At 41.6% G+C, this 18,881-nt stretch overlaps 1 protein-coding gene across 5 annotated transcripts in view; it reads left to right on the top strand.

Annotated features, from left to right (window-relative positions):
* The window catches only part of fam13b (family with sequence similarity 13 member B), a 70,271-nt gene that overhangs the window by 35,863 nt on the left and 15,527 nt on the right, over nucleotides 1-18,881 (top strand). For all 5 annotated transcript variants that reach the window (XM_037076447.1, XM_037076450.1, XM_037076451.1 and 2 more), the window contains exons 7-8: nucleotides 2,527-2,654; nucleotides 17,671-17,715. In XM_037076447.1, the coding sequence (XP_036932342.1) occupies nucleotides 2,527-2,654; nucleotides 17,671-17,715 (173 nt within the window). The remainder of the gene's footprint in view (nucleotides 1-2,526; nucleotides 2,655-17,670; nucleotides 17,716-18,881) is intronic.

Below are 18,881 nucleotides of genomic sequence, written 5' to 3'. Positions count from 1 at the left end.
AAATGATGTAAAATGGAATTGAAGCTGTCTGAAAGTGGGATTTCTTTCCCTTATCACCTCGTACACACACACACACACACACACACACACACACACACACACACACACAGTGGAGTGTTGTGAGTCATCCTCCCTGAATCTGCACTTGTGACGATGCAAGAATTCCCCGACAGCCAATCAGAGCTCATTGAACGGGAGGTGTTGCCGTAGCAACGACACAGTGACAGCAGCAGATGGGGTTTCTGCCGAGAAGCGTGAAGGAGGAAAGAGAAAAGAAATGAGGACACACGGAGAGATGTGGAGGGAAAATGAACACCTCATGACTCTCGTGACCTTTTCACCCGTGTTCCTCAGGTTTCCCAAGTTTTAACTGATGTGTAAATCAGCACATGAGAAATGTTTTGTGCCCGAGGTATATCACTAGTGTTTTCTATCATTTGATGATCTTACAGAACAAACTGACATTGAGTGAGAAAAATCAAATATTACTAACGGGGAGAAAGAAGCTGTTTATCATCAGTGAGCTGCTGCCCAAGTGTTTGTGTTTGTGTCTTGTTCACATGCTCTCAGCTGTCTGTTTTATGATAACTTATTTCTGTCTACTTATTTACTACCCGTCCTTTGACTCCCCAGCATCTACCTCCCTTTCCTTTTTCCCCTTCCCGTCTTGCATCTCCTGTTTACCGTCAGATTTATTACACTCTGTCCTCCATCACTCCCTCCATCTCTTCCCTTTGCTTCTCTCTCCTGTCTTCTTTACTGCCTCCGTCTGTGGCATTGACGTCTTCCTTTAAACTCAAGTCTCTCAATCAGAGCAAAGCAAAACAAAGGACATAAGTAGTGTGGGAACGACCTTCGCTGATGGAAAATCTATCTATCTACATGAATATGGCGGCAATTATTCCACTTATTCTCTCCTAGAGGTTATGAAGACAGGCGACCTAATGAAACGCACCGTGGGGTTTTTTGGGTTTGAACATTGTTGAAAACATTCAGAATTATTTAAGTACTCAACTCAACAAAATACAAAATAAAGATCTAGTCATTTTTAGATATTCTAATGCAGAGATGTTCCATGTTTATCTTTAAAATTTTACTGTAGATTCATCACAGGACTCTTGTTGGTATAATTTGTGTCGACGTCGGTCTCAGTGTGATTGATTGTGATTGTAACCCACACACATTTATTACAGGCTTAATATTTGTCATTTAAAACAAGAATTTTCCTGTAAAGTTTTTATTTTATGTTGAGCAGTAAACTGGTTTTTACGTGTCCGGTCATCTTGACCTTTTGCACCGTGAGGGTCAAGAGTACTTTGCCGAGTCGACAAGAAGATGATACGTCTCTTAGGTCGACTTTAATCCCTCCCTCCATCCTCTCACTTGATTTCTCTATCATGGTTTTATCTCTCTGCTTACCGCTGTATCTGTAGTGCCAGTATGTATCTCATTAGCTCCGTCTATATTTAGATGTGGAACAAACTGAAATGTGTCCTTCCAGTCAGAGACATATGTACTGTAAATATGAACATGGACTGTCAACACCTTATCCTGTTCCTCCTCTGTACTGCTCATCTCCAGACACTCAGAGTCACAACTTAACACGATAGAAATGAGGAAGGAAAGGTCGAATTTTATATATTGTATTTAAATAATTATTAAATTCATCTTTATTAACTCAAAGACATTTCAGGTGTTTACTAATCTTGGTACACAAGTCAGTTTTTGGACTAAATTAGTAAAGTAAATCTTAACAATGACCTTTAGTTCTTGTGAACATCTCCCAACTCTTGGTAATTCGAGGAATAAACGACCCGGTACAGAACTATTATCCTCTCCACTGAGCTCGCTCCTGAGGCTGTTAAATGTCAGTGTGACGAACGAGAACACAGCTGTATATACCTCCTTGCTGGTGGTAGCTGAGGCTAGAGGCGCTCGGTTTTCGTTTGTCCGTCTATCACATTCTTGTGGACGTCATATCTCAGAGACGCCTTGAGGGACTTTCTTTAAATTTGGCAGACAAAGGTGGTGAAAGGTCAAAGCTGCTGCGACCTCAGATCCATTTATCACATACTTATGGGTGCTTGAACATAACCCAAGAATTAATCTGCTAATAAAAGTCAGCTTGTAACAGGAAATTGTAATGATCTGCAAAAATGAACTTCTGGTCGTTATTCAGCACCAGAACTCAGGAACAGAAGGGGAGATTTTACCACATTTCACATTTGGTCAGATACTGAAACATTACAACATCTTGACTCTGTGGTGATTGTAGAGATCTCCTGTGCTGACCGGTTCAACACATAAAAGTAACATAATTGCTTTACATTATGTCTTTAAATGTTCATTGTGATGTATAACCATGAATCTAATTAGTCTGTAGGAAACGGTTCAGATCAACAGAATGGATTTGCTAAAGAAAAATCCCTGTGTGGTTTCTGAGTCCTGTAATTACCAGTGTCTTCACCTCTCCACCTCAATTAACGGATCATTTTTTAAAAGGTAACCTTTTGTGTTTGTCCTCAGATCACAGAGCTGCTGGATGATGAGCGGTGCGAGGCAGAATGTGAAGAGCTGCCTCAGGACGGAGAGGAAGGTCCCGCCTCCTCTGACTCACCACAACACACACACACTGACGACAGCCCCGCAGCCAGGTGAGCCATCACACCTGGAGCTGGTGTTGTTATGTAAGACGGGTGAAATAAATGGAGAAATGGTACTGAGAGGGAGAACGAGAGGACAAAGGCTCACAGTCTCGTCTGGATTTAAAAACTACAACATTGCAGTTACATGGTTTTCATCACCAGTCCATCAGGCCGACTTGTGATCTGAAGCGTGTCAGCTGCTTGTTTCAGTCTCGTTCTCACAGCTTCTGTTGTTGTTGTTTCATGGACGTCCACGACGATAACGTCACTGTCATACTGTAACTGTGTGGTTCAGAAAGTGTTTCTTTAAACTTGTCAGAGTTGTTCCTACACTTTTTTTTTCTTAATTAGGAATTTTGAACATTTAATTTATCACTGTGTAGTCAGTCAAAATAAATACATGACTAAAAGATAATTATTTATGGGTAATGGCACAGGAGAGGTCAGGATAGTAGGTAGAGTCACATTGTCTAATTTTCAAGTTTTCAATTCATCAGCAACTATTTTTAGTTCTGAAAAAGTCAAAATTCTCTGGTTGCAGCTTCTTGAATGTGAATATAAATACATTAATTTCAAAAATGTGCTGGGATGTGACAGCAGTATTCTGAGATATGACAACATGTCAGTAATCAAGTAATAAAAAGTCATATATATTTTATCAAGTATGAAATCTTTAAATTAACATGAGTCACCTGCTCAACGTTAAATGTCCAACAAATAGAGAAGACAATCATTTGAATGAATGAATCATTTAATCATTGATTCAATCAGAACATCAGTGACTGCAGTTTGCATTTGGTCTCAGTAAAAGATGCCGAGCTCGTGTTCTGACCTGTTGATGTTCTGTAGCTGCTAACAAACCAGGAAACAAAAACCCGACACACACATGCAGACACTCACGTACACAAGATAACAAGTCTCCCTCGGGGCTGAAGGACCAGAGTTCAATCCCCTGAGGGAACATGGAGACCTTCTCAGGTTCTTGTGATCTGCTGATCTCCTTTAAGTTGATTACTGAGTTAAACACTCAGACACCCAGAGATCTACCGTGAACGGAGAGGGTGGATCACAGAGCAAAGATGGAATGCGTATTGTAAATATGTGAAGAGTCACCCAAACATACAAGCCATATCTTTGGACAACAAACGCAGCTTTTTTCATCCTGCAAATGTGTTTTTCTACAGTTAGCCCTGAAAATGCAGCAACCATTGTTTTGTTTTGTCTGCAGTTCAAGAGAGCGAGTACTTTGAGTTTTCATCAGAGGAATGTTGTGCAGACAGACTCAGAACAGAACATGAAGGAAGCTGTAACTTAGTCAGATTTAGTCATAGAGAACCTTTAGAATAAAAAGTTGGCTTTGGGAATATGAGCGAGTTTTGAAGTTGTTTTTAAAAATCACTCTGTAATCTCAGTTGTGTTTGAAGCAACAGTGCAAGTTAAACTTTCTTTTTTATCCAGAAAAGTTAATTTAGTTTCATCATCCACTAACACATTCCATCTGGACTATTGTAGATCCTGACTCATTGGCCGTTTAAACCCAGGATTATGTTAAATCTGTGTTTATTCAGCGCTGTTTGCACTACATTGCTCAGGTTGTTCAGTAGCTCGCTACCTGTTAAATACAGATAAAGTTGTAAAGCAGAGGACCATAAATCAGCCCGCTGTGATTCTTTACAACACTGTGCTCTGCTTGTGTGTCAGTCAGGTTCATGCTGCTAGCTCTGTCCCACTGGCCTTTAAGATGATTACAGTAATCCATAATCCACACACACACATTACTCACACACACTCACATGACTTTGAACGTACAGCACATGCATTATATCTGCTGACGTCTCACTTTAAAGACCAGTCTGGGCCTTTAACTCTGATTTCTGAACAGAGTAACTGCAGCGGGGCCAGTTAACTGTTTGATAATAGTTTGTATTTGCAGGCGTTAACATGAATCCAACAAATTATTTGTAACTTTATATTTGTTTTAAAGAAAAACAACAAACATATTTTTAACACAACATTCATGATAGTCGACCCATGAACATGACACCATCGCGCTAACGTGCCTAGCTGTTGTTGACTTGTTTACACATGGCACCAAATGCTGCGCTGCTCATTTGTTAGGCCCAGTTTAATATGCAAGGTAATTTTAGACTTAGAATACATGTAGAAGGGGCCCTGATCTCCTGCTCCGTCTCTCTATCAGCTAACGGGTCCTTGAACTGAAAACCGTTAAAGACCTTTGGACCAGGTGTGAAACAAACAGTGTTTAAAGATCTGGCTCTGGAGATTTAAACTAGAGCATTTACATTTCATAATACATAGTTTGCATAGTGAAACATAACATTTCAGAAAATGCTTGTCTTAATGTAAGTGATCAGCTGGATGTATCATGTGTAGTGTATCACATGAAGCCCACTGTGCCACCAGTGGCAGCAGAGTTTAGGCTGCTATCTGTGTCATCTGTGCATGCGTGTGTGCATCTTTGGTATCTAAGTGGTTTAGTAGTTGATGCATTGTTTGTGGGGCGACATAAAAGGATTCCTCTGTGTGTATTTGTGTGTATTTTATTGGATGAAGGCTTCAGGTTGCAGCTGTTGTCTGTCAGCATTCGGAGTGCACTCACAACTTTAATCGTTCTTGATGAAGCAAATCATTTAAATGAAACGATGCAGGCCAGACTGTTTTTATCTCTAAGACTCATTTGATTGTTTTAGTTGGTATTAATTGTCTTTAGCTGTGGCTCGCCTGCAGACATCAACCCCCATGACCTCGTCTAACCTCAGTGTCTGGTCGGTGGGATTAATGCTGTATTTGCAGACCCTGTACTCAATAGCTTTAACCACAGAGACATTTAAATAATTAAGGCCCCGAGCTTCAGAGAATACATCTGTTTACATTGCTGAAAATATCAAACACAGTGACTTCTTTTAGAGGCATCAAGCATTTCGTCTCAGCGCTCGTCTAACCAAAGTTTGTGCATTTTAATTAAACATTTTCATGTGGCGGCATTTAGTGCTGCAACTAATGCCAACTTTAAATATCGACTAACTTGATGCCATCGTACGTCCCATCATAACTTCCTGAAACTCAATTCTAAATTTTCGAACGGCTTCTTTGTTCAACCATCAATCCAAAACTCAGAAAACTGGTGAATGTTTACATTTACAAAAGGGGGAAACATAAAAATAATTATGTTTTGATTCCTAAATGAATTGCTTATTATTTTTCTGATGATCGATTATCTAACTCACTGTTTCAGCTCTGATCACGTTGAGATGATTTTTCTCTTTGTGTGAGGGAAATATGACATCCTTTCCTTTCTACTCCATTTAAATATAAAGTACTTTGAATGGAAAATCAGAGGGGAGTTTTTTGGGTTTCATCAGTTGATCATTATTCAATTTTCTTTTGTGTTTACCCACTAAGATTGTCAGTTCATTAGATCTAACCATGAGCACTATTGTGACAGTTTTGTTGAGTCAGTGTGTATCTGCATTTCTTTACTCAAACTGACTTGATTGTTTTGAGAGCAGCTCACTGCTCCATGTGTACGACAGTCTCTGTTTGACTCATGAGTGGTTGTGACGGCTCTGAGAGGGAGAGAAAGTTCCCGTCTAGTGACTCAACATTAACTCTGCCTGAGTTGTTTGTCTAACACTTGACAGACGGGGAAGTCTGTCCTCTGTGGCTGTTGCAGTGCTCCTTTAATAGACTCTGACAGCCAATGCACACGCACAGAATCACACACACACACCAACACACACACCTTACATGCTGACAGCCTCTGCTCATTTCAGATCTATATATAATCCCTGGTATTTCTCTTCTGATCTCTCTTCTTCCCCTGTCACTACTTCCCTCCTTCTCCCCTCTTCTCTCTCCCTCTCTCGTGGAAAGTATTTTTTATGAGGCCTCTGATTTATCCCGGCAGGCTGAAGAAGAGGGCTCTTGGGATGAACTCCTGGCCCTGGTGAGGAGAAGCAGAGCAGGAGGGGGGGGGGTGGGATTAATGGATAGAACGGAGAATCAGAGGGCAGAGACGGCCATGACGGAGCAGGGAGAGGCTGGGGGAATTGGAAAGTGTCCCTACTTGTGAACGATTTATTGATCTCCGGTCTGAGTGAAAATACAACATCAGACCTCAGGAGGGAAAAGGTCAACAGAGAAGACAGAATTTAAACACATTATAAAACACTTGTCTTCAATTTTGTCCTCAAGTAAGAGCCTTCCTGCGTTCCGTCTCGCTGGTCATTCCTCGCCAACAGTCGGAGCATTACTGACGCATGCAGCGTCTCGTGTTACAGACAATCACTGTTGGTCCTCTCTGAGTCCCCGCACATGATTTCTTATACAGCTGTGGACATTATTTATATCAAAGCGTGACACTAAACTTGTTTCTCTTTGTGCCAACAATGTGCACGTGTACACCACCCACACATAGCAGGCACAGATGAAAATATAGGCCCCCTCCTCACTGCCAGGTCAAATACATTTACTTGTGTGACCTGATGATTTAAGCGCATGCAGCCGCAGAAGGCTTAAATACATACGACAAAAATAATCATGTGAATTTATTACATACACGCCTTGCAAGATTAGTCTAATAAATTCATACATTCTGGCAGCATCAGACTTAGACATATTAATTTGAGCTATTTCAGATTGTGAGATTAATGCATGAGGAATTGTCACGCTATGCCATCCTACGTCATCCATCTGTGCCGCTCATATGTTTTGAAAATGCAGCCAAATAATGGAGAAAGCTCTGGCTGGTTTGTTCCTCCTCAGCTCTATTAAAAATGGCACAATATGTCGGCAGTGTATTCTGCATAATTTAAAGTTTTATTGGTTGCTTCTAAACACCAAGATTATCCAGGATGTTATTACCATGTTTCTCTTAAATTGTCAGACAGCTAAAAAGCTCTGCAGTGTAAAGAGGCCTTCAGGCTCTCTAGACATGATCAGCAGAAACCTCATTGATTTTCTATAGAGAGAGAAATTACACAGATTTACAACCTGTACTCATTGAATCAGTTTCAGTTTTAACATCTCAATGAGCACCAAAGAAAAAAAAACTGCCCAAGAACTAAACTAAAGGAGACTTGTGCTGGATGAAAAGCCTTCTGGATTGTCATATGCTTTTTTATTTTGTTCTCCAAAGAACAATGATTGCTGCTACCTTCTTTTTACATTAAAATACATATTTTACAGAACATATTTTGCGAGGCTTTCTTGTACATTCGCACATTGGTTCTCCCTCCTTGCAGTGTGGAGGATACAGGTTGTGTCTCAGTGTTGACCCTCTTCTCTTTTTGGTTTCCTTTTGACTTGTTTACAGTTGAGTTGTCCCCTGTCCCATAAGGTACATACTATATATATCAAATGTTATGTGTCAGCGTGACCTATATACATATGTACACACACACAAATACAGTATATAGGTCAGTACAGCACTATCAGCTGTGTACTTTTGGTGTTTTGACCTACTTCATTGATCACTCAAGCTTTCTCTTCCATGGCTCACACCAAAGGGAATAAAAAATATTCTGTTCTGTAGTTTTGCACGCACACTAAGTAATTAATCATATACAGGTTTAAAATATTAAACATGTATTTAAACTAAATCAAGTTGGCACAGACCCCCCTGCAGTGGTTGAAATGATGATGATGGGATTTCAGTTGGTGTCTGTGTTCAAACTCATCTTTTTTTTTTTTCTTTTTTTTTTTTTGGGCAGCTGATCGAAGAATTTAATTTTATGCTGGTCCTGAGAGCAGCTACAGGGTATTTATTGCATATTAAAGCATGAAATAAAGATTAAAAAAACTAGAGCGAGATCAAGAGATGTAATCTATTACTGTGAGATCAGAAAACCCTACTACTAACCCTAACCCTAGCCCTAACCCAGCATTCTCCCTTATTAATACAGTAAATGTATAAAACTTGTACTCATCACTGTAACTGTTTAGAAAGAAGTCCTCCTCTCTTCCCTTCAGGTTCTCTCACTTCTTGCCCTCCTTTTCCTGCTTTTCTCACCCTTCACTTCTCAATCGAGCCTCAGCGTGGGTGCCAGCACTGGGCACAATGTGTAACATGATACTCTAACTGACCTAGATAGCAGCGCTCACCACGTGTGCTATCAGCTCTCAGCCACAGTTCTGGTACAGCTGTCTTATCTGGCTTTCTGAGCAGCACTCACGTTCATAAATCATCATGGAAACAGGTTTATTTTGATTGTCACCCCACAGGGACCCGTTGTGTCCACAGATTGCGGCTGAAGTTCCTTTGTGTTAGTCACAAATGATAAACTTTGAGATTTCTGGAAAGTTGTTTGATACACATTTTAGGAAGTCGAGGACCGTCGGGATATTTTACAAATCAGTCAAGTACACACTGTCCCGTAACGGACTCGTACTTTAACTCTTGTGCTGCATTGTAATCCATGATGTACTGAGTATTCTTAGAGGTTGGCAGGTGTCAGAAGTGGTTTAACCTCATGTTTCCAGTCATCCTATCATATGTTATTGCATAAGGCAGGTTTCTGTTGAAACTGGGGCTGCAGCTCATGATGTCGGTCATTATCAGTTCTGTCAATTATTGTTTTGATGAAGAATTGTCAGAAAATAATCAAGAAATGTCACTCACAAGGTCTCAAAGCCCAAGTTGAAGTCTTCATATTGTTATATTGTTGAATATGTAAATGTATGATTATATAAAATGGTTAAAAGCAGGAAATCCTTACATTATAGTCAATGGAACTAGTAAAATATTCAGTGTTTTTGATTGATAATGTCTGAAACAATCAATCAAAGATCAAAATTGTTGATCAGTTAATCATTTCAGCTGTTTAAGCAACAGCTCTTCCGTTCCTTCTGGGTCAACATAGGTTAATTTGTCTCTGAATACACTCTACAGTACATCAGGACATGTTGAGTGTTATAGCTCACTAAGAAACTAGGAATTATTGTTAGTTATATATTTTATTCAAAGGCTGTTTTCTTATTTAAATGATCTTCAGCTTTGTCAAGCAAAGTCCTGAAGATATCAGAGCTCAGAGCCAATTCTAGGAACTCTAGAAGACACAACATACCAACATCATAACAAAACACTGTGAATGTTTTATCCTATTCCCTCATATTGTGATCTTTCAAAGAACAGCAGCACATTGTATCTTGGTCCCACTGTGGCTCCTGACCAGGCAAAATAATGGCATTGTGTTTATAGATTACACAAAACTTTAATTGATGAATTTTATGGAACCAAAACTCCTGGTAGGAGGAACAGCTGTGTTATTTTACTTCCATATCAATTGACTTTTTTACCTAACAACTCAACATGATTTACGATTCTTGACTTTAGTTGCAGACATTCGGATTGGTTGTTTAGTGAGCACCAGGCCAAAAAGGGTCAACAAAGCTTTAAATGCACTTAAAAAAAGCATCGATCTTGTTGCTCTCCTACAGTGAGATCTCTGAAAGTGATGACTTGCATCTTAAAATGGCATTCTGTTATAGTGTTTCTGATAAAACTGACTTATCTTGTCCTTTTCCAGGCAAAATGTTCATCTAACTTCTCTGAAACAGGTGGTGACTCAGAGTTAAAGCCCTGCAAGTTGATTACCGAGTGCAGTTAGAAATGCTCAATTCTGTTCTTTTCCCTGTCAGGCAATAATCAATAATAACGGTTATAAACTGGTAGGTAAGACACATATGAACTTTGATTGCATTTCCATGGAGTAATAATCATACATTTTCATCCTTGAGCTGCGGAACTCTACTGCACTCGGTAATCGACTCGTCAGGGCTTCCCCACAGCGAGCTAGCTGCTGCAGGAGAGTGGTGAGCTGTGTTTGCTTTTCAATAGAAATCCGGCAAAGCTAGCAGATGTTTGATGCCTCAATCTACGTGCTGGGACCTTGTTTGTACTGTTGCTGAAGTTTGGTGCTGTTCTGAGCATTATTTGTGGCTTTTTGATGGTGGTTTCTTGCTGGAGCCGTATACTGCAGTGTATTGTTATCGGGCGTTCATTTCTGAGGTTGCTAAAACTACGTAAGCTAGCAGTCGGAAAACTTGATCTCTCGATGGAGGGTCTTACTCAGTGTCACGGTGTGTTACACCAGAATATCCCTTTAAAAGGTTTATTTGATTTAGATTGGAGCAACATCATCTTTTAGTTTTCTTTGGGTACTCTTTGATCATCTTTGTCTTTATGGCCTCTCTTTCAGAAATCTCTTTGATAAAGTGTATTTCAAAGCTTTCAGTCACACAACTCCAGCTCAGATCAACCGGTCAGGCAACAATCACATGGTAGATTAAACCCCTCTTTTGCAAGGCTTTGCCTCCTAGCACTTGCTTTATACTCTCCAGTGTGATATTGTCTGTGACGTTGATTTGAAAGAAGTTGATCTGAAGTCTCGTCCTATTGGAAACACACCGACTGACGCACAGAAACATTATGAGCACAGAAGCAACTAACCTAGTTTCCTTTGAAGTGATTTGTGAGTGTTTGGAATCTGTCATTGTTATCAATGTTGCCAAATGTCGCCTCTCACACAGTGTAGACACAGATATTATTGCTTTTAAAGCACATTGATTACATGTGAACACCTCTTGCCCTCCTTTCTCTGTTGCCTTTTCTCTGGTGCTGTTTTTCCTCCCTCTTGTTTTCTTTCTCTCTGATCGGCTCTTTATATCTTTATCTTTATCACTGTCAGTCCCGTCGTGATCAATGATTTGTTAAAAGAAAGGCTGCTGTTACAAAAGGCTAATAGAGGGTGACGTAAAAGTCTTGAGGTGTGTGTGTGTGTGTGTGTGTGTGTGTGTGTGTGTGTGTGTGTGTGTGTGTGTGTGTGTGTGTGTGTGTGTGTGTGTGTGTGTGTGTGTGCACGCCATTACACAGCCCACTGGGTCGGCTTTAATAACTGCTGAGTTATAGTCACCTCTGAGTGGACCGAAAAGAATCAACCACCCTCCCACTTCCTTCCTTGTGATTGGCCCACATAATTCATTCCCTCTGTACAATTGGCTCCCAATGTCAGCCCCTCTCATCCCATTGGTCCTCCTGGAGTTGTTGCCAGGTTACATCAGAAGCTCGTATATTTGAGCAGAGCTCTGGATGTTTACTGCAGCACTTTCACAGACAGAGTGCAGAGTGAGACAACCTCACTCACCAACACACACACAAACCCACACACACACACACCGGTTCAGAGGACGCCACAGAATGCACCCAGGCGATACCCTGGATCTGCTGCTTGACCTGCTGGTACTGACGCTGACACCTCAGAGCGCTCAACTAGGATAACCTTCCGTCTGGACACAAGGCCGACCTACAGACCCACCCGGTCCTGACAGAGAAGATATCTGAAGGAGGAGAAACAGACGAAGCCAAACAGCTGGATACTGCTCCTACAGGAGATGTGTCAAGTGGTGAACAAGCAAAAAGAAGGAAGAGACCAAAATCGTGCTGAGTTTGGTTAAAAGTCGAGCCGACTCCTCTGCGGGATTCGAAGAATAATAAAACCGACTGGACTTTAATAACCTGCGTGTAAGCTTGCTGACCGCACTGGGCAGAAGAAGAAGAGATACAACTGACTGAAAACAGCCTGTGAGACCAACTGAGACACCCTCAGGCTGCATCCACTGACACAAAACACCCCAAACTGAAGGACAGATCGCAGAGAAAACACAGCTGGAAAAATGAGAATGGCCTGTGACATTCTGCTGCAGAGGTAAACATCAGGGTTATGTAACTCCTACAGACTGATTAGGATGGATGGATGGATGGATGACACATATATGTGATTGGATTGATGGAAAGATGAGCAGTGGAGGGTAACAAAATGAGGAAAAGGGCAAAAATTTGATAAATTAAGTCGATTAATTGGGGAATGCCAGAGGATCGGGTCAGCTCATGAATGCTGGAATGAATCTGTGGAAACCTTCACGGTGATTTAAAAGGTTTTTATTGTGAATGGAAGAATGGAGGGGAGCGAGGTTCTATTGTGCTTCTTGCTCATTGTTTTGTTGCCAGGGAGAGATGAAAGAGAATGGAGAGGAGGGGAAGTCTGTGACTTTTTCTTTTACAGGAATAGAAACAGAGCAGGAGATGAAGGGAAAGGGGTCATGGCATTACTTAACCGCTGGTTTGTGTTATGCAATATAAGTATTAGGAAAGAAAGGCAGGCTGGCTGAGAATGTGTCAGCATTTTGCTGCGCAGAAGGGCAGAAAATGGCTCTTCTCACCTTTTTTTAATAAGCTGTTTCAAAGGGGCTGTTTGGATCAAACAAAGTCATTCACCTTTTGCCAGCACAATGGGTGCACTCATAACTGGAGGAAATTACAGATGTTGGCAGTTTTCATGCAGTTTTAACACTGTCGAGTACCAGAGTCCCTTAAAATGTCTGCAGGCAGTTTTCTAGAGGTGGTGAGGGGAGATGAGGTGTGAAGTTCATTCATGTGTCAGGCTTAATTCTCACGATCAGAATCACTATTATTGACCACGAGAAAAACAACGTCTAATGAAAACACACAATCTTCGATCTCAAGTGTTTTCTGACGATGTTTGAGGTGGATCAAAGTATAAAACATATCATTTCCTGTTGACACTAGGTGGCGCTGTGAATATAAGTGATTATTTGCGTTAAAGTGTCTTCAGGTCTGGAGTCTCAGTCGGTATCAGACGTGTGAAGTTTGTCTCGTTCCGTCTGACAGACAGTCTGAAACCTGACGATACTCAATTCACTAAAAACAGAAACAGGAGAAACTGAAATCAGAGAAATTTAGTGTTGGTCTTGAAAACTGACTGAAATAACAAAAATAGACAAAATAAACTTTAGGTGCAGCTTTGAGTTTTATGTGACGCCACAAACTGCAATAACCTCTGACACAAACATACTTATTTATTCTGTTTCATTAAAATATGTCGTGTTATTCACGTTCTCCGACTGTGCCAAACATTTTAAGTGCAAGCAATCAGCAGCCTTGCACCAGCTGACTGGGAGAGTGAAGATTAATTGACGGAGGGTTGAGGAGGTGGAGAGAGGGACTGTGGGAGATTTGTTGAGTCGACTAAACAAAATAGAAGTTATTCTCAGATGGCAAAATATCTGCGTGAGGATTATGGGAAAATGACTGAAGGAGAGCTGCACCGTTCACATTTAGTCCTGAAACAGAAATCAAACGCAGATCTTAAGTTGTTGGTGTCTGTTTGAGTTGTGGATCGTCTTGGCTCCGACATGAAGGACTATAAATGTTTACTGTTTCAGAAAGAGCGAAGAGCTGTTTATGAGATGTAAGATGATGCTTATGATTGTGTGTGTGTGTGTGTGTGTGTGTGTGTGTGTGTGTGTGTGATGTTGTGGTTGAGGGACGGCGAGGCTTTGAGAGGCAGCCTGTGGTGTTTGAAGAAGGTTACTAGCTGAAGTGAGATGTGTCCTCCTGTGCATGCTGATACATGGGTGAGGTGTGAAATGTGTGTGTGTTTGTGTGGTTGTGTGTGTTTGTGTGTTTGTGTGGTTGTGTGCAAGCGTGTGGGTGGATGCGTCGGCTGCAGCGGTCTGTGTTACCTCCCAGTCAGGTTTGCTGACAGCAGCACCACAGTGGAATCACAGCTAACCTCCAACTCACCTTAAACACACACACACACACACACACACACACACACACACACACACACACACACACAGCCAGTGTGTCTTTGTTCTCTACATCGAGCCATCAGAGCAAATGTTGTAAGTAATGGAAGGACACCTTTGATCCGTCCCTTCATCTCATTAGCATTTACAGCTCCTCTGTTGGTGTTATTTCACGTGTCAGATAACTGCAGCAGACAAAACGCTGTTCTGACTTGTTTTTGGTGTTTAGTCACTCAGTCAGCTGAGCCGAGGCCACCGATACCTCACCACAGTGTCACAGCGTCTCAGCTCTGCACTGTATCTTAGCTGTGTGACATGATACTCTTGCCCTATATACTGTATGTGATGTGTAGTACCACCTTATGTTTAGGTCAGCTGCTTACACAACAACAAAATGAAGTACTACTCAGTGCTACTGAAGAATTACTTTTGCGGAGGTGAGATGCAGCCCAGAGTGTGGTAACAATATGTGAGAGAAAAACAAACACTTTAATACAAAGTGATTCCAAGTGTCCTCGTCAGGCCTCAGGTGATGCAGTAATCTGCCCCCGGAGAGATTTTCTCCTGCTGCGATCACACCGACGATCTGGTTAGCAGACTGCAGATTAGCCTGATGTGATCTAAGTGAATCTGGCATGAATTAATTTTGCTCAGCCCTTCACCTCAGATAGCCTCCTAGGATGTAGTCGATAAATCACTAAGTGACGCAATAAAAGTAACCTGATAATAATTAATGTGTTTTAATCTAATTTTAGGACAAAGTCAGACGTGGTAGATCAGTGATAAATTGGTAGTTTTGAAATACAGCATCAGTCATGAGCGTTCAGTCAAATATAAAAACAGACGGACCGTTTGTTTGACGTGTCTTCTCAGGTCACTTTAAAGACTTTACTGTATCGCTGCCAAGGAACAGGTAGCTGAAGGTGTGACTGCTTCAGATGTTATCAAGGTTTAATCTCCCTCTTTGGCTTCTACTGCCGTCGTGTCTGTCGGACAGGAGCTCGTCTAATCTGACCTACTTGGAGCAGTTTTGAAAGCCAAGCCTTTATTGGCCCCCTTGTGCTTGTTTGGCATCATGGCACATGTTTTAGGCCAAAATCACAAAAATAACCTTTATGTCTCTTTGGCTTCATCCAGATATCATCTTAACTTCCCTCGCGGTCTCCAGACTTTGAGGACACATTGACAGGACGTCTGCGAGTGCTGAGTGCCGTTCAAACCCACAGTGCAGACTTCTACAGAGTCGGCTTCAGCAGCACACTTCACCAAAAAACAAAAATAACTTATAATATTGTTGGCCAGAATACTGTACATGTACTTGTAGATGGATTCAGACTTCAGGTGGTTTGAAAGACTGAAGATCCCTTCTGACCTCCTGGTGTAAAGCATGTTCGTTACTATGACTTGATTAGTGAAAACAGCAGGGAACATTCAACATAATCAAAACCACTTTCTGCTACATCAGGGACCCAGAACGCTCAGTCCTCTCTGCCCTTCATGTTGTCCTCAGCGGGGACAAAATGCCCAGAAGTCGTGTGAAGCGTGTCGTGTATGTCCTTTATGGCTCAACTGACACTTACAGAAATGTCATCTCTGCTTCTGAGGGAGCTCGAGGACGGCAGCAACACCCCGAAGGCTGCAGCGATTTTAAATCAAGTCTTCAGGGGCAAAGTGGTGCAAGGGCAGATGATATCTTTGCTCCTTAAGGCCCATGAAGATTACGTAACATCCTAGAGTACCTTATCAAAGATCTATTGTTAGTGATGCAGCCACCCACTGTGGTCCCAAGGGTACAACTCAGCAGGAGAGCCTGCTGTCAGATGTTATCAGTCCTTCTGAGGGACAGTCGATGCTGGATGGAGCCTGCAGGGTGCGTTTCTGTTTAAAGGGCAGTTCTCTGTGTCGACTAACTGCAGGAGAAGGGAGAGTTTCAAATGACAAAGTGTCTCAGTGCAGCCCAGATATTTATGGACTCCAAAAATATTTGTCAGATGAACAAAATAGATGTTACATCATCCAAATATGTAATTAGTCAAGTTAGGGTTAGGTTAGGTTGTTTTGGATTTTTACCATTTCCTTTTTTTGCACATTTTATTATTCCCTCTCTCTCACAACCAGTTTTTGGGACTTTGACGGCAGGTTTGTAGTTTGATTTCTGCAACACCAGGTACCTCTTTCTCTCTTTCTGTCTGTGTCGATCGTGGTTACAGTGTAATGTGAGATACTTATTACAATTTAAAACCCCTGAGAGTCAAGGGAAGAGGAAGGAAATAGTCAAGAAAGGGTAGGGAAAAAGATGTTTGTATAAATCATGATGGGATTGATTCATGATGAGAAAGAGAAAGACGGATGATAATCGTGATAAGAGATGAGTAAATTGAGAAAAGAGATCGAGGGGAACGGGAGACTTTATTTAGAGAAAAACAAAACAATGTGGAAGAAATTAGATTAGAGGAGAAAGTCAGGAGGTGATTGAAGGAAGAGGGCAGGAACAGCAACAAGAAACAAGGAATTAAGATGGTGGGCAATACGGTGCCCTGACTGCCATCAATAATTCAGTCAGTATCGATCTACCTGAGGACGGCTGCTCGCTGCATCAGGACTGTGCGTCTGTGAAGTTGAGTTAAAAGACAAACATACATCCACACAAAAAGCTCTTGACCGCTGGAGACACACACACACACACACACACACACACACACACACAGTATATATGATACGTACCTATGCACTTGGGCCTAATGTGGACGACCTTGTATTGTGTGTAGGAGTGTTATATAAATCTGGAGCCCTGGTGTGTGTGTGTGTGAGTGTGTGTGTGTGTGTGTGTGTTTGTGTGTGAGGCTGCTGAATGAATGGATATGTCTCATCCCTGTCTCACGCCACACACACACACACACACACACACACTTCCTTGCTTATAGAGGAACATCAGGGAACAAATATGACTGGACACACACCCTTCTATCTGATCAGCCGGGTTCAGCAGAGCTCTGTAGCCTAAATAACAATCTGCCCACCCAGAGTGGCGCCACTGACTGAAACTTTGTGTATTTGTGTGTGTGTGTGTGTGTGGTGCGTTCTTCGAGACTGTCGTTTGGCACAAAGGATCTGAGATTAGAAGACAACTGCTGTGAGAACATAAACTCCTCATGCTGATTTACACACATCTTATATTTCATCCTTTTTCAGCACACATCCTCTAACAGACAGTATCAACAGCTGTAGCCGCAGTTTAATTGTTATTGTCGTTCTTCTTCCCTGTTTTGACTTCTGCTGTCTGACGTCCACGCCCTCCAAGGTCATGTCATGAGACGGGAGTCGAGAAGTACGTGATGTTCTAACCATGTTGTCCTTTTCCCCCCTCTCTCTCTCTCTCTCTCTGTCTCTACAGCTCCCACCTCTCCCCTATATCCATCCTGCCTGCTGACTCTGCTGAGTAAGTACACACTCACACACTCCAGTAATTTTATCCACTTTACGATAACATACATAGGCACCACACACACACAAATATGCACTCCAACACCCTGCAGACGTACACGCCTCATATTTTAGCAGCACTTAGAAGCAGAAGTCTGACAAGTAGCTTTATGTTCAGCTAATTGGAAAGAAATGGTAAAATAAGCCCTTATAATCGTGCAGTCGTTATCAAGAGAAAGCTGCAAACAATGTGTGAGAGACGACCAGGTTAGGTGTGAAGAGGGACTGAGGAGCCATCTGCTGAAGAGGCGACCAGCGAGGAGGAAGGAAGAGGGCCGGACGTGTGTTTTCATTAAGAAGCTAAGCTAAAGCATTCGGCCTGACTGGGAGGTTTCAGAGCCCCGAGGATGTGAACTCAGCAATCACATGACTGTCAGGCCTCTGAACCGCTGCATGACATGGCAACAGGGTGAAATCGATTTCAGTGGTGCTGTACATTAATGTGAGTTTCATGGCCTGAAGGCAAAATGGCACAAATACGAAGAGGTGTCTCAGAAACAGTCAGCAGTCTGATGCTTCAATGACCGAAGAGGTTAAAATGGCAGCAAGTTGGTTCTGATTCTTCTGATTTAATTTTCTGTTCAAATTAAATTGTTCTCTATAAGATAAGTTGGAAAATTACTTAAGACTTTGAACTGACTTCAAGGCAAGTTAAATAATCAAATTTGAATAAACTCTTTGAGTGATTGATTTTAACACTTTGTGGTGTTTCATCTACACAGTTTTCACAGTTGCATTTATAGTAACAATTTACATGTGGTGATTAAAGCTTTGAAAGTCTAGAAGTGTTTGGTTGAGGTTCCTGTCCAGCTTACTTACTTCTTCTTTTTACTTCCACGAAATAAATGTGTATCATTCAAACAACATCGAGATAATCAAAACATTGTGCGGACTGCAATTTAAAAAAGCAAAAACACAAGAATATTTTCTCAGAGCAGTTTGGACACAGACTGCCGTCTTCAGGCTGAAATAATCACCTTTATCACATCATTACACCCTGTTGTTCAATAATCTAATGAATCTTAAAATAGTTTGTACTTTTCAGGCGAGTACATTCCCAGGAGTACATTAGGTTGCTGCAGGGTCTCGGCTGCTGAGACGGTCTTGTGTCTGAGTGAATAG

This window comes from Acanthopagrus latus, chromosome 18, assembly GCF_904848185.1.
Source record: "Acanthopagrus latus isolate v.2019 chromosome 18, fAcaLat1.1, whole genome shotgun sequence".
NCBI lineage: Eukaryota > Metazoa > Chordata > Actinopteri > Spariformes > Sparidae > Acanthopagrus > Acanthopagrus latus.
This window is presented reverse-complemented; position numbering and strand designations above follow the sequence as displayed.